The sequence below is a fragment of the Eublepharis macularius genome, chromosome 5 (genome assembly GCF_028583425.1).
Source record: "Eublepharis macularius isolate TG4126 chromosome 5, MPM_Emac_v1.0, whole genome shotgun sequence".
Lineage (NCBI taxonomy): Eukaryota > Metazoa > Chordata > Lepidosauria > Squamata > Eublepharidae > Eublepharis > Eublepharis macularius.
The window spans coordinates 127,982,451-127,998,583 of NC_072794.1; the positions used below are offsets into that span (position 1 = coordinate 127,982,451).

The 16,133-nt window shown below is 40.1% G+C and overlaps 1 protein-coding gene across 10 annotated transcripts in view; it reads left to right on the plus strand.

Moving 5' to 3' along the window:
• The window catches only part of PPP1R12B (protein phosphatase 1 regulatory subunit 12B), a 179,128-nt gene that overhangs the window by 21,755 nt on the left and 141,240 nt on the right, over window positions 1-16,133 (plus strand). For all 10 annotated transcript variants that reach the window (XM_054981476.1, XM_054981478.1, XM_054981477.1 and 7 more), the window contains exons 4-8: window positions 3,390-3,549; window positions 5,565-5,709; window positions 9,881-9,955; window positions 12,356-12,432; window positions 13,150-13,289. In XM_054981476.1, the coding sequence (XP_054837451.1) occupies window positions 3,390-3,549; window positions 5,565-5,709; window positions 9,881-9,955; window positions 12,356-12,432; window positions 13,150-13,289 (597 nt within the window). The remainder of the gene's footprint in view (window positions 1-3,389; window positions 3,550-5,564; window positions 5,710-9,880; window positions 9,956-12,355; window positions 12,433-13,149; window positions 13,290-16,133) is intronic.

A 16,133-nucleotide genomic window follows, 5' to 3' on the forward strand; every position in this document is an offset into this window, starting at 1 on the left:
ATCTTTATCTTTAAGGATCTTCTCTAGCTCCCTCACAGCTGCTCTTCCAAGTCTCAGTCTTCTTCTGATTTCTTCATTGCAGTCCCCCTGTTGGTTGGTGATTGAGCCAAGGCATAGAAAATCTTGAACAACTTCAATTTCCTCATTGTTAACTTTAAAATTGTGTAATTCCTTGGTAGTCGTCATTACTTTTGTCTTCTTGATGTTCAGCTGTAATCCTGCTTTGGCGCTTTCTCCTTTAACCTTCATTAGTAGTCATTTCAGGTCTTCACTATTTTCTACTAGTAATGTGGTGTCATCTGCATATCTCAAATGGTTAATGTTCCTCCTACCAATTTTCACTCCACCTCCTTCTAGATCTAATCCATCTTTCCTTATGACATACTCTTGCATAGAGGTTGAACAGGTAGGGAGATAATATGCATCCTTGTCTGACACCCTTGCCAATTGGAAACAATTATGTTTCCCCATATTCTGTTCTGACAGTAGCCTCTTGTCCAGAGTACAGGTTGCGCATCAAAACAATCCGATGTTGTGCCCCCCCCATTTCCAAGATAAACTTGCAATATGATATCTAGTGCCTCTTCCTTTTCTGAATCCAGCGTTAACACCTGACATTTCTTGTTCCATATATGGTGAGTGTCCTTGTTATAAAATTTTGCTCATTTCTTAGTTTGCATGGAAAATTAATGTGATAGTTTGATAGTTGCTGCAATCTTTGGGATGATCTAAGAGTCATTATATAGCTGGGATTCTAAAAGCTGTTGTCATTACCCCTCACAGTAGACTCTTGAGTAGATTTACCGATCATGAAATAGGAGGATGTTATCTTTTTTATTATAGATTAAACAAAGGGGAGCAGAAGATAGGATTAAGCAGACAGTTTTCACAATGGAGGAAAGAAGCAGTCCTTCAAAGGTCCTTCAAAGACCTGCATTTGGATTGGTGCTATTTAGCATTCTAAAATAAAAATAACCTAGAGTCAGTGACCAGCGAGTGCCAAGTTTGCAGATGACTCTAAATTAGGATGACCAAATACTAATTGAAATTCATTGTAAGTAAGCATATATTGTTGCTCGTTGAGAGAAAAGAATAGTAAATTGTTTTGCACAGTGATGGTGTAATATCATAGGGTCCATTTTAAATTATTGCCTGGGTGCCTTATACATAAGTCAGCTATGAAAACACTATAGAAAAGCTGATACCCCTAGGGGATAGCCCAGTTCACAGTGTGATCAAACAGGTATAGGGAATATAGGGTTTGCTTGGAATGACCCCCACCCTGCCCCCAGGACTAGGCTAATGAAATCTGTGGTGGAATTTCGCTCTGTGACAGGAGAGAGTGGTGGAATCACTCACTCCCCCATACCTACACATGCACAGAAGGAGGAGGAAGACCTCGCAGAAGATGCAGTCACACAATCAGCTCTACGTCCATCATTATCAGGACTCAGCCTTCATATTATTAAGGGCACAAAGATTAATAGTTCAGAATTAGGTAGCTAGCATCAGTATTCTCTTATAAGATTTAAAAGGTTTCCCTGTCAAAACTTCTAAAATGGTCACTGCCGCCTCCATTTAAGGAGGTCACTGTTCATCATGCTTCGTCAGTATAGTGACATAGAAGTGTAACTAACTCTTCCGAGATCACAACAGAAAGCAAGTCTTTTGCATGTACAACCCAGCTATTGTAAACAGACTGAAAGGGAAGGTTCCAGCACAAACATAATAACATCACAGTTGATAGCAATCTGTATCAAAACATATTGTGTAGCTTCAGTTTCTCTTGTTCTTCAATGTTGTCAGGATGTAAGCCTCGTGCTCTTAGAATTTTTTCAGGATATAACATTCTTTCACACCACAGTAATAACACCTAAGTTGTTAGGGAATGGGAAGTTCCAGACCCTATCCCCAGCTGTACCAACTCAGTGGAGGACAGCTTGTGACAAATTGTTTCCATTCCTGGACATAGAGGGTCAATTCCAGAAGTGGTTATTTGTCAATATCTTCAGCGTCTAAGTGAAATTAACACGGAAATTAGAGACTCTACCTTTAAGAATGCTGTGGACTGAGCTGTTTGTTTCTTCTATTATGTGTAATGAGCACCAATCTTAATGGTTTTTTCATCTTTAATTATGTGAAAATATTTATAAAAGAATTGCATTTGTACATACTAATTTTTCAGGTGACTGTTATTTTTTTCCCTGTGTATAGTTTGTGTATTGGAACGGTTATTACTGGGGAAAGCCTTTTGTGTTTTGTTGGTATAAAGAGAAGCCAAAAGAAGTACCTGGTGCACATACCAGCGTTCCTTAATGCACCTGTTACCTTGATATAAACCGCCAAAGTTGAAGAATCTTTCTTGAGTCTTGCAGGAAAGAGCATCCCAAGTGCCTTTTCCTTCAGGACAAGTCGTATGGGAGTTTCTTGTGCCCACATATAGACATCATAGGAAGATTTAAGATTCACAGACTAATTTTAATCTAGGCTCACTGTGGTATGGCCAAAACAAATTTCTTTTTCTTATGGAATGCATACTGGTCAACGTATGTCGTCTTATAGTTCTAGTATTTGTCATAGTAACTCTTCCTTTGCTCTTGTATGTCATTTTGACAAAGCCTTGCATTAGATCTTAGATGGTAAGATTAACATTTACATTTGCCTTGCTGGGAGATTGCAAGTCTGACTTCTCTTGTTCAGTGATTGTTGTAGTGTGGGCATTGCTCATTGTTTTTGCTGTTACTCCCTTGTATGTTTACCTTACCTTAATAAATTGTTTTTACCATCAAATAAAGGAATCGACTCCATAGTTTCTGTGAGACCAGTTAGATGATATTAGATTGGGTTCTAATATGGGAGGTTTTCAAGATCTCCCTTCCCTAATAAGTTTTGGTTCCCCCGTTAATGAGGAACAGCAGCCCATGGGTCCCCAGTATGGATAGGAAGAAAGATCCCCACACATGTGTTCACCCTGGTGGTATCATTTGGTTTGCTATTTGGATGTGCTCAGAGGGATGCCTCTAGAGGCAAGGGGACAGACTTGGGCAGCTACTTGGGTAACTGGTGTTTGAACTAGCAGTGGCTAACCAAGAAAGATTTGGGGGGTTATGGTGGCTAGCTCCTTGAAAATATTGACTGAGAAAGGTAAGTTCTAGTCAACTGATAATTAGAAAAGGGTAAAGAAAATTGCTTGTGTTATAATTCTGTAAGCTGCCTTGATTATAAGAGAAAATGAGATATAAGTTAAATGAAATCTGTGCCAGGAAAATCAAGAATCATCTAGTTCATCTCTGCTAACCACTCAATTTGCCCTTAACCTGCCTGCAGTTCCCTGTATCCATTTTTGTTCTACTTTGGGTTTTTTTTACACTTGTAGTCTGTTTCTTCAGGAATAGATCTGGATCATGCAAGGAAAGCAGAAGAGCAACAAATGCTGCAGGATGCACGGCAATGGCTAAACAGGTGGAAAATTGAAGATAGAAAACAGCCCCGAACTGGTGCCACTGCCCTTCATGTAGCTGCAGCTAAGGGCTACTCTGAAGTCATGAGGTACTAGACCCGTTTCTGTATTTACCATGCTAATTTAGGGGTTCTTGGTACTCCTGTAATTGGTCCTATGGATGCAAAATTCAGTGCCAGGTACAAAGGGGCTGTTGGACAAGACGTATTCAGTAGGTTTCTTTAATCTGGAAGATGCAGGCCGTGCCTACTGGATGCAAGTTCTGGCATCCTCACAAAATCACTGTGGCTGTGCTTTTGTTTTAGTAGCCTATACTGAATACCTGATCTCATTATGTTCTGGAACTAACGCCTCTAAATGGATGCTGCATTTCAGTTCTCTATTTATACTGTTGTAACTGAATATCTCTAAGTTCTCTCAAAAAAGGACTCTTGGTAGAATTGCCTCTTTATTCAGCCTGTAGGCAGTAAAAATTAAAATCTCATAATTTAATAGTGGAGGTAATGTATAGTTGTCTGATTTGCAGGTGGCTAACAGTTAAGATTTGTGTTCCAAGCTTTACAATTACATGATAGGTCTGTAACTGGAGGGTAGAGGCTTAAATGCTACTGCAGCATTGACTTTGCATGTGTAAGTATGAAAGATTTGCCTGCTTATCAGCCATAGGAAAAGTTATCAGTTGACTTGACTGAGACATTTAATGAAGCTGCTTGATTTTGTGCTGCTTTTCCAGGGCAAGACCTCTTTACTGCTGGCAGCTGAGAAAGCAGCAAATATCAGTATATTTGAGAATGAATATTAACAGTCCCGGTTTTAGTAGTTTTCTTCTTTGACAAACAGAGGACTGTTAGCTGATGCTGTCTTGTCCTTAAGACGACCCTTTATTTTCTTTACACTAGAAATCATCCCCTATAAATATCTTTATAATTGTTAATTGTTTCGCTATTACTTTAAATCCACAAGTGTTTCATTTTTCTACTTGCATGACACCAGCTGGCAGGTGTCCATGTTGTGTTTAGTTTTGTGTGATATCCTGGTTCTTTAAGCTTCCATCATTTGTTCAGTGTTAGCATATGAATCTAGTCCTATACCTGGCCTTACAAACACTAACTTGTGAAGGCACCAGTTTTTGAAGCTAAACTCTAAAAAGTGAAGAGATAATGCTTCTCAGGCAAAGTGTGGTGAAATCCTTTTACTTGTTTTATCATTTCCTGCTCCATAATCAGTTCTACAAGACTTCCGAATGTTGACTCTCCCTTCTGAGCCCAACATTTTAGTGGGATCAGCTGTATGAGGAGAGTCAGCAAACTATCTTTCTGCATTATAAGAGTAACATGCAGGTGCTATGAGTATGTTGGACCCATAGCATAGAAGCAGTCTTATCCGACTTGTAGAGTGCAGCATCATATTCCCTTCTCTCCTTTAAGAATGTTGTATAGGATCAACCCACCTCCCAGCCCCCTTCTTGGATGTTATAGGAAGGTAGAGAAAATGATTGTAGTCAAAGGAATTTGAAAAAATGAAGCAATATGGAAATAGTCTAATTTTAACCGTAAATAGGAATTTGTTATTGGAAGGGGAAGGCCATAGCTCAGTTGCAGAGCACATGTTTTGCAGAAGGTCTTGGTCTTAATCCCTGTCATCTCCAGTTAGAAGGAATTTAGTATGGAGAGCTGGGAAAACCTCTTCCTGAGAGACTGGAGAGCTGCAGGTACAGTGAATGTTAAGAAGTCTCTCTTTTTTTTAACATCATCCGTTCAGAAGTTAATGCACTGGAGAAATGTCGTTGCTGCATCTTTTCCTTTTTGTTCTTGGATCTGCTTCTGCCCACCTAAGCCACTTCCCTAGAACACATCTACCTGCTGCTCTCTGTTGATGGCACATCTTGTCAGCCTTTATCAGAACTAGACACCACACCACCACGAACTGCATTATTTGGAAGCTGTTAACTTTACCCTAAATCTGACTTCTCTAAGCTGTCTGCTTTTCTGTGCTAGTCTGTGACACACAACAGCTCTCTTCATGAAGCCTTTGCACACTGTTCACAGGGGCTGTTGACCTGCATGTCTGAACTGCTGCATTTTCACTTGCTTGTTTTCCTTAGGCTCTTGATTCAAGCTGGGTTTGATGTGAATGTTCAGGACAATGATGGCTGGACTCCACTCCATGCTGCTGCACACTGGGGAGTGAAGGAAGCTTGCTCTATCTTGGCTGAAGCACTCTGTGACATGGACATCAGGAACAAGCTGGTTAGTGAACCTCAGGCTAAATATAAGTCTCAGAGGTGCACACAGTTTTTTCTTGGAAATCTTAATGATATTCTTTGTCAAGCCAAACATACTGAATGTGCTTGCCTGTGGGCTGCGATTGAGCCTAAAGCTAAACAGGTTGCATATTATTTATTTATTTATTGTCCACCTTTCACCCTGAGATCAATTCAATTCAAATACCTTTAATGGCATACAGCACCCTGAGATCCAAGGCGAATTATAACAGTGTGAGTGAAAATACAATATAAATGACAGCTGGGATGTTCTCTGAACAAATTACGGTAATGAACCTCAGTTAGGACACTCACGGAAACAGATACATTAGAGAATGATAGCAGATAAATTTTAAACGAGCATAAAGCCAAGCACAGAAATGAAATCTATCTGAAATAAAACATAACTAATTTCCATGGCATGTTTAGCAGCGTGGAAACTCCCGCTAGGCGCATATCTACACCAGCAGACAGAACCCAGTAGTGTAGCATTTAGTCCCTGTCCCTGCCAAGGCATCACAATTAGCACATCCTTTATATTCAGTATAATCTGAAATATGTTTTGAAGCAAGCATTGCTGGAAACATGATTTTTTGCTTTCTCTCTGACAGCCATTTATATTTTTGTTATGAAAAGCCTTTTAAGTTTTTAGGGCTGGAAGTTCCATTGAGATCCATCCTTTGTAACATGGTTATGCATATGATAAGTTCAATTATGCCAAGGATCTTTCCAGTTCTTAATTAATGAGGAAAGTCACCTCCCACGTTATATAATACTCTGGTAGTATGGAATCTGAAAGCTGACATTAGGAGTTAGAATAAATGAAAGCTTGAAAAATTCTAAATTTGTAAAAGGAAGGTTGCAGTAAGTCTATCACCATCTTTCAATTGCTAAGATAATTACGATTTTAAGTTTTATTTAAATTTTATCTATAATTGCTGCCTGCGTTGGCAGCTGCCACCATTACTGTTCCATTCTCACCAGCATATGACAAACACAGTTGCTGCAGAATAGTGATTAAGTGGTCTTGTTGCAAATCAGCAGTATGGTGGTTTGATTCTCGCTACTGCCATGAGCTCAGCTGGGGGTGGGTGGGTAACCCATTCCTCTCAGTCCCAGCTCCTCAGCTGTATTGTGGGGATAATAACGCTGACTATATTCACCACTCTGAGTGGGCACTAATCTGTCTGGAAGAGCAGTATATAAGCACACTGTTGTTATTATTTTTCAAAATAACTAGATGAAGTAGAGGGGAAGAACAGGTCCTATTTCAGATTATGTTATTCTGTAGGACATTCCACTGCAGCTCCATGAACATATTGTAGTTCTTAAGACTGGATAAAACCTTTTTGGTGCTGTCAGGTCACAGTCAACTTATCGTGACCTCGTAAGATTTTCAAAGCAAGAGACATTCAAAGATGGTTTGCCATTGCCTGCCTGTACATAGCAAGCCTGGCTTTCCTCGGTGGTCACCTATCCAAGTGCTAATTAGAGCTGGCCCTGCTTCACTTCTGAGATTTAACAAAACTGGGCTACCTGGACCATCCAGATCTGGGCATAATTGTGGAGTACATGGAATACAAAAACTCAGAACATACGTCTAATAGAGGCAATAGTTGAGTTAGTGAACACATCACAAAAAACAGTTGTTTCAAATAACTTCCAACTGGTAATCTTTTTAATCTGATTTTTTAATTTTCATCTCCATTGCATTCAGAAAAATGAGGATTTGTATACCAATTTTTCAAATGTTGCTTATGGAGGATTCTGAAGCAGGACAGTGGTTTTATTAGTTGTACATTTCTATTGTATAAAGGAGTTAATTATCTTATATGGTTAGTATACAATAGAAGGCATCAACTAAAACAAAATTTAATAATGTGTTAAAATAGATTTTTGTTTGTTCTTAAAAGGAAGAATATACCATAAGGGTTTTTCCCCATTTCCCCTTGCATTCTCAGATTTTCCACTGGAAATTTTGGAGGGGAAAGCACAGAAAGAGAGAGGGCAAAAAACCTTTGGTAAATGAAACAGTCAATAATTATCAAATTTGCAGTGAGTGCAGAAGACTTTGTTTGTATTTTAGAGACCTAATGGGACGAGGCATCTGGATCAGTGCTTACTCTGATTATTAAATAAGATGGATTTTCATTGTGCCATTAACAGTGGAAGGTTGTAGTGCAGTGAGGGCACAATAACTTGCCAATGTTTTCAGTTCGCTGTGTCATCCAGTGAAGAATATTTGGTCCTGGAATTGGCTTAGATTTGGAGAATCTGTTAGAAAATGGATTCTACTGCTGTATCGCTCCCCCCAGCCCCCCAAAGAATTCTGGTATGTTACTTTGAGAGGGGCACTAACTGTCTAGTTGCCCACAATTATTTGTATCTGAAGATACAAATCTGAGCATTTGACTCTCGAATGCTCACAACCCTGAAAATGTTGTTGGTCTTGAAGGTGCCGCTGGATTCAGATTCTGCTGCTCTACTGCAGACCTACCTGACACACAATTATTTTATTACTCAGTACTCATTATGCATAATACATGGCATAGTGATTCAGAATGCTATCCTGTGCAGAGTTACTCCAGTCTAAGCCCACTGATTTTAAGGGGCTTAAACTGGAGTAACTTTGAGGTGAAAACCAGGATCTAGGTCCAGCATGTTGCAGTTTAATTTGCAAGCACAATTACTCATATTCAGCTTAAGTTGTAGCCTGCTAATGTCAGTACAGTCAGAAGCATAAATTCAAACAGGTGAGGTATTTTCAGCCTCATTCTTCAGTTTCAGTCAATGCATTGGATCCAACAATCCACTTACCCAAGGATGGGGCTCATCTGTGTTTTCCCTTCCCACTAGTCCCAAACCCAGGTAAATTTATTCTCAAGGTCACTGGACTTGGGTGGAATAATAACCACGCAGGTTGGTGAGCTGCACTGAGACAGCAAAAGGGGTCAAATCGCTCCTGTTTCTTCTGTCAGCAAAGCTCCACTTATTGAGCAGGAAGGAATGATCCCCCCACCCCCGCTCCTAACTGTAGATCACCAATCTATGTGACTGTTACTTCACACAGGTTCTATGGTCCTGGGGATCAACTTCCTGGATGGGGGGGGGGGGAAGCAAGGAAGATCTGCAGCTGTTAGCACCTTCCACTGATTGCTAAATCCAAAGCAGTATTTCAGACTGCTACACAACTTGGGAGAGTCACTAGCTATAATTGTACCTCTGCTTATTTTGGCTGGTCAAAGCCTTCTGGGAGAAACTGAATCTCTTATTAGGTGAATTCTTGAGTTGCTTATTAATGCTTCCAGGAGAACTGTCTGTCAGATAGTCCTCTACTTGCCATTTTACTATCCAGTTTCTAACTTTACATTTTGAGGTGTTGATAGTCTCCTTACAGGATGAGATGTGCATGAATAGTTTAATGTCTTAGATCTCTGTGATTCTAGCTTTTGATTTGAGTTTGACTCCAGTCTTCACATAGAGTTCATTATGCTCCATTAATCCTGTTTGATTTTAATATAAGCTTTGATTAAACTGATAATGGTGTTAGTGACACAGAGATCACATGTTCCGTTCTCCTGTCTTTTCTCATTTGGTACCAATTTTCCCCTGCTCTTAGTCATGGCTTGAGGTTTCAGCTACGACAGCCTTAGCTATAATTTAAGCTAACCAAAGTTTGAATTATTCATAATCACTTGGTTTTGCACATACTAACCATAATTTTAAAAGAGATGTATGCACTAACTTCAACCGTTGTTAAGGCTATTGGGACATGGGCACTGGAGAAAACTATGGTAGAGGGTGAATCCAATGCTCTGACCCATCTCTGCCATTGAACTATAGTTAAACAGTTGGGAACTTTACAGCTTCAGCAAGAATTAATACTCTCTGTGTGTCATAAATTACATCATGTCTTTTACCAGCCTATACAAACTGATATTACCATAGAACAACTAAATTTACTTGGCACAAGTATAAATTAAAAAGACATGGCAAATCATTTTTCAAATCCTGAGGTTTTATCAAGTTCTAAGATATGAAATGCTGCAAATGATTTTTTAAAAATTGTTTTCTACTAGTAAAGGCATTTTCCTTTCATACTAATGAAACACCATCCTGTATGATGCCTTTTGTTTTCTAATTGCACATATCATCAGGGTCAAACACCATTTGATGTGGCTGATGAGGGACTGGTCGAACACTTAGAGATGTTGCAGAAGAAGCAGAACATGGTGAGTCCCTTTCTAACTAGCCAACATTATTTCTAGTCTTAGTCCTGTCTGGTGTAAAGAAAAAGTAAGAAGATACCAGCCAGTTGAGACGTGGAGGCAAACATTGGGGGTCAAACTATATACAATATAGGAGATCCAGGTTCTGATCTCCCAATATTTTTTTTTAATTTTAAAAAGCAGTTGTGTGGGGTTAGAAAGATTTGGGTTGAGACTGCCACTGCATTCAGGTGGACTTGGTGGTGGGGAATTGGTGTTGTTGTTAACTTATGGCAACCCCTAATGGGGTTTTCATGGCAAGAGACTAACAGAGGTGGCTTGCCATTGCCTGCCTCTGCAACGCTAGTATTTGTTGGAGGTCTCCCATCCAGTTACTAACCAAGACCGACCCTGTTCAACTTCTGAGATCTGACGAGATCAGGCTCACCTGGGCTATCCAGAATTGCTAATGGAAAATGGTACAGAGAGAAAGTGTTAACTTCAGCTGCCCCAACATACTGGAATGTATTTAGATTGGAAAAGTATGGCTACTTTTTAAGGTTAAAAATGTTAGGAGCTCTGATCATGGATCTCCCATTAACTTGCAGTTTGATACTGAATTAATTTGTCCAAATTCGTTGAAATCATGCTTGCTTTTGTTAGCTGGTGTTGCCAAAGTGACATTTCCAAAATGAGAATCTGTGGAGCTGAGCTGTGTATTTCAGCTTGCCATAGAATAAAACATGCTCTGAAATAAAGGAAATGGCTGATTGATTCAGTTTATATTCTGCCCTCCCCACAAACGGGCTCAGGGGGGATAACAACAATAGTTAAAACCAACAGTAAAATCCTAAATACAGACAATTCAATTCAATAAAACATCATTCTGAATGGCAGCTATACTTTCTTAACCCCAACCTCCACGCCCCTATGGGGTGGAGGAGGTAACCAGATGAACCAACTAGAGCAGGGGATTACATAACCTCCCCCCAACAGGAGGCTCGACCCTGCCCCCACCTGCCTGGCGAAACATCTCTGTCTTGCAGGCCCAGTGAAAAGATGATAATGTAAGGATGCCAGACAACTCTCAAAAGATTTCACTTCAGGAGATTCTTTATTGATAAGATGCCAGTTTCATGCTCTTACGCCATCCTTGCTAGGACTGGTGGCTACAGACAAGCTTAAAGCAGTTAAAGGTTCCCCACGATTCCTTCTACTCCCCACCTCCTAACGGTCCTCAACTCTGCAAGCAGGGAGACTTCTCACGGCCAAGCAGGTTCCCAGGCTAGGGAGAGATTACAGCAGGAATCAACAACCACTTCCTGTTCTGAGTTTCCCACCCCAGTGACAGAACCACAGACAGAATCACTACAACAGCATCAGCTTCAGCTGCAGGGGTATGACAGGTGATCCCGAGCACCTGACAGATAAATCACAAGGGGAAAGCCCTGGTTCTAGTTGATGCCAGGCAAGCCTCCCTGGGGCCAGGGACCACCAACAACTGTTTGTCAGCTGATCAAAGCGTCCTCTGGGGCACATATGGGGACAAATGGCATATTTGAAGTAGAATTTGAAGAATTTGTAATGTGATGCTGTACAGGGAAAAATGGACTGGGTGCTACATATGTAAACTTTGCCTATAGTTGTCCAGTTGCTAATCTGTGTCAGATTTTCTTTTGCCAGATATTCCTTGGTTATCTCCTTGATAATTTTTAAGATGTAATTTTTTGCTAGGCATATTGCCCTCCTTTATAACTTTTGTCTGGCATTAAAATAACACCAATTAGTAAACCATCGTGGATGCAGGTGGCTTTTTTCCTACTAACATAAAAACCTAATGAATTGGATTCTTGAAGAACAAGAATGAAGCAACTTCATAGTGAGAGTTGTTGCCCACTACATCTTCCAGGTGCACATTCCAAAAAGCTACTCCTGAACGTTACCTGCTTGGGATGGCAGATGTAACTAGCAGGAAGGGCTGTGGGCTAATGTGACCTTGAAGAAGTCCGGGCCTGACTCAGAATGGAGGATTCTTTTCTAGCAGGGCTAATTTTACATTATGGAGTGAAAAAAGTGTACAGAGAAAAGTTACTTTTCCTGCCATAATGCTAGAACCCAGAAGCAGCCAATGAAGTTTCAAAAGCAATCTGCTGTGAGGGGTTGGGGTCCTGGGGAAAGAAGAGAGCGCCATGTAAAAAGAAAGGTGAAAAGGATGCCTAGGTGGACTTCCTCTGGATGAAATGCTCTGGAATGTGACCGCAATTATATGGCTTCCTGATGATAAAGTCTAGTAGCCTTATGTAAGAGCCAAGCAAGTAAACAAGTTGCAATGCTTCCATTTGTATGGAATCTATTTGTTATACTAGATACTGAAAATGATCTACCATTTTTTTTAAAATGGCCTTTCAATTATGTGTTTGGCAGCTGCGTAGTGAAGAGAACAGAAACAAATTAATTGAAGCTGATATGAATGGCAAACTTCAAAGTGGACTCTTCAGAAAGTAAGATTATCTGTTTAAGAGTATATGGCATGGGTGTTTTGCAGGGTTGGGGAGAACAGATGGAAAAATGGAAACGTGAACCACTTCGAAAAGTCAAAACTTAATATGGTGTGAAAACAGGGCAGGACTCAAAGTCCAGTGAGCATAGAACCATTTGGTTTTGTAGTTGTAGGAGTAGCTATGATGAGTTTGTCATAGATATGAATTATTTGGCCAGCATTTTGCTTTGCTGTAGAGATGTGTTAAGTATTATCCACTTGTTCCCACATGTTTCCAGTTGCTGAAATTTTGCTTTGTGTCTTTTCCCATGCCCTGCCATATCTGTACTGTATTTTTTTCTTCTTATAGTGTGTGTGTGACCTCTCTGGACTAGACGTTGCCTGACATCTGGTGTGGTCTATTTCACCGCTCCCATGACCTGATTCTAGGGAAATGACAGGAATTGGGAAACAGGAACATACAGTGAACTAGCATTTCCCCTGCTACTTGGCCTCATCTCATTTCATTTCATGTATACAGATACAAGTTTCTAATATTCCATTAGGGTTCATTCCAATGCTAAGAGGGTAGTTGCTCACATTGATCAGCAGCAAGATTTTGTACACGGCCTGCACTGGTGATCTGAAGTATTCTTATATTGTCAGTTCCTACAGCACATTGTTTAGCTTGCTTACTGTTCCATTGTGGTGAATACATCTTTAAACATTTGTGTCTCAGCAAAGAGAAGATTCTTTATGAGCCAGACACTTTGAAATCTCTAGACCATGAAGAAGAGAATAAAGATTCCAGTAGCTCCAGCTCTGAGGAAGAAGCTGAGGAAGATGATGCTTCAGAATCAGATACTGAAAAAGAGGCAGGTAATATGCTTTACAGAATTGTTAAAAATAGGGATTGCCTGAAGAATTCATTAATCTGGGTTTCTTCCAAGTCTACAAAAACATCTTGAAAAGCCTTTTCAAGTTCTGAAATATAAGAACCCTGTAGATGACAGAAAATAGTATATCAATAGTATGTATTTAGGATTACCATATTGACTCTATATTTTTGAAATATGAATATTTGTAAAAAGACTTCTGTGGTCCTCTCTGGAGTTTTTGCTATTTGTTTTGGGACCTTTCTAGGTCTCAGTTCAGTTTATACTGTCACATATGGGTAGCTGTTCTTTACTTACAAGGGATCCAGGACGTCTTAGTAATAACACGTTGTCCCTGCATTCCAACAGCAATGTGTTATAGCTTACAAAGAAGGGTAAATGTACAGGAGCTGAAAATGACAGATCTTAAGGTGAAGTTTGGTGAAGTATGGAGATGCAATGAAATAATGATTAATTCGCATTATGTTGGTATTTAATTCCTATGAGAATCTTAAGGATATTTTTGCTTTTTCTGCTGTAAACTCCATCAACCTTGCATGCAGCAGATTAGTTTTCAGACTGCATTTTTGTGTTTATATTTATTCAGAATTCGTATCTTGGTCCCTCTTGCAGTCATAGTGGCTTACAGTAAGAGCTTAAAGATCTTACTTTCTAATGTCTGACATCATAACATTCCTCTGCTTCACGCAATTATTTGAACATAAGTGCCTCACAAAACTTCTAAATAACCTTTCAGTGCAAAAACTGTGGAATTTAGTAGTTACTTCACTTTCTTGTTAATCTGCTTTTTCTTTCACACTGTGAAAGGGTACATGTAATTGCTGCAGGGTCAGTTAGTTCCAAATGTATTGAAGTACAAAGACTGTATGAGGTTAGTTCCTCTTTGGCTATCCACAAGAACCTGGTTCCAGTATATCCCTTTGCAAAAGTGTAAAAGGTTGTGAGAAGTACATTTTAAATTCTGCCCCTCAACCCAAACAACTCCATCATTGTCCATCAAACAACTTCCATCATTGTCTGACAACCAGTTACTTCCAATGGGATAACGAATTCTATGAACAGATGGATGGGGTGGCCATGGGGAGCCCTCTCAGCCCAGTTATAGCAAACTTCTACATGGAACATTTTGAAAAAACAGCTCTAGAATCAGCACCCCACAAACCTAGTGTGTGGTTCCGGTTTGTGGATGATACATTTATCATTTGGAGCCATGGGGAGGAAGAATTGATGGGGTTTTTGAATCATCTCAACAACATCCACCTGAACATACAATTCACAATGGAGAAAGAAATCGAGGGAAAACTCCCATTTCTGGATACCTTGGTCATCCGCAAAGCAAACTTTCAGTTAGGTCACAAGGTCTAGAGGAAACCAACTCACACTGATCGGTACTTACACAAAAACTCCAATCACCACCCCCGACAGAAAAGAGGCATAATGAAAACATTAGTGGATCGTGCAAGACGGATATGTGAGCCGCACTTTCTCAATGAGGAAATTAATCATCTAAACTACACACTTCAGGCAAATGGCTACTCCAGAAATGAAATCCGAAGAGCAATCAAACCCAGGATGAATCAAACAACCAAGGAAAAACAGTCTCCTACAGGAAAAGTGTTTTTGCCATATATCAAAGGAATTACTGATCAGATGGGAAAGCTTATGAAAAAGCATAACCTTCAAGCAGTATTCAGACCCACCCGAAAAATACAACAGATGCTACGATCAACAAAAGACAGTAGAGACCCCCTCACCTCTGCAGGAGTATACTGTATACCCTGCAGCTGTGGACAAGTTTACATCGGGACCACAAAGCGTAGCATCCAGACAAGAATAAAAGAACATGAAAGACACTGCAGACTTGGACAACCTGAAAAATCAGCAGTGGCTGAACATAGCCTAACTCAAACAAGGCACAGTATCTTATTCCAGGACACCAAAATACTGGACAACACTTCCAACTACTTTGTCAGACTACACAGGGAAGCCATTGAAATTCACAAGCATAAGCAAAACTTCAACAGGAAAGAAGAAACCTTAAGAATGAACAGAGCATGGTTTCCAGTTCTGAAAAACGCCAGGCTAACAAAACACTCTATACCCGACAATAGCCCTGCAGAGAAGATTAGCACATCAAGTACCAATCCATATGCAAAAGAACCTCCTCAGGATACAGTGAAGCCTCCTGCCATTAGCATTCCACACCCTGGGAAACTCTTACAGGATGACTCAGCTCAGTCCCACCCCTCCTGAGTAGATACAAATGACCTACATCTTTTCCACACTGTGACACGGAGAGATCTCTGTCTTTTGGTGCTACACCTCTGAAGATGCCAGCCACAGCTGCTGGCGAAACATCAGGAACTACAATGCCAAGACCACGGCAATACAGCCCGGAAAACCCACAACAACCAACTCCATGTTATTCATGCAAAAATATTACTCTTTTGAAACTTAATATTTCTTGGCATATATTGCTGAAGTACAGAAATAGAGCAGCGCTTTATGCTATTGATAGCGCTCTCTGAGGCAGAACTTATTCATTTCAGTAAATACAGTAACGTTGTCTTGTCAAAAACAATATTTTAGTATCTTTTCCTCACAGAGCTTTTTCTTCAATTCTGGCCCTATACAGATTCTCTCCAGAGTTCTGCATGCATGGTCAAAATACCCTGATTCAGTCTCTAAATTGCTTCCCAGGATTTTTTACATTCTGCATGGAGAGAGGCTACATCTGCCACAGAATTGATCTTTCCCTTTTTTCTATGCTTCCCCCCCCCCCTGCGCACATATCCCAATGTTTTTTTTTTCATTGAAGTCAAGCAGC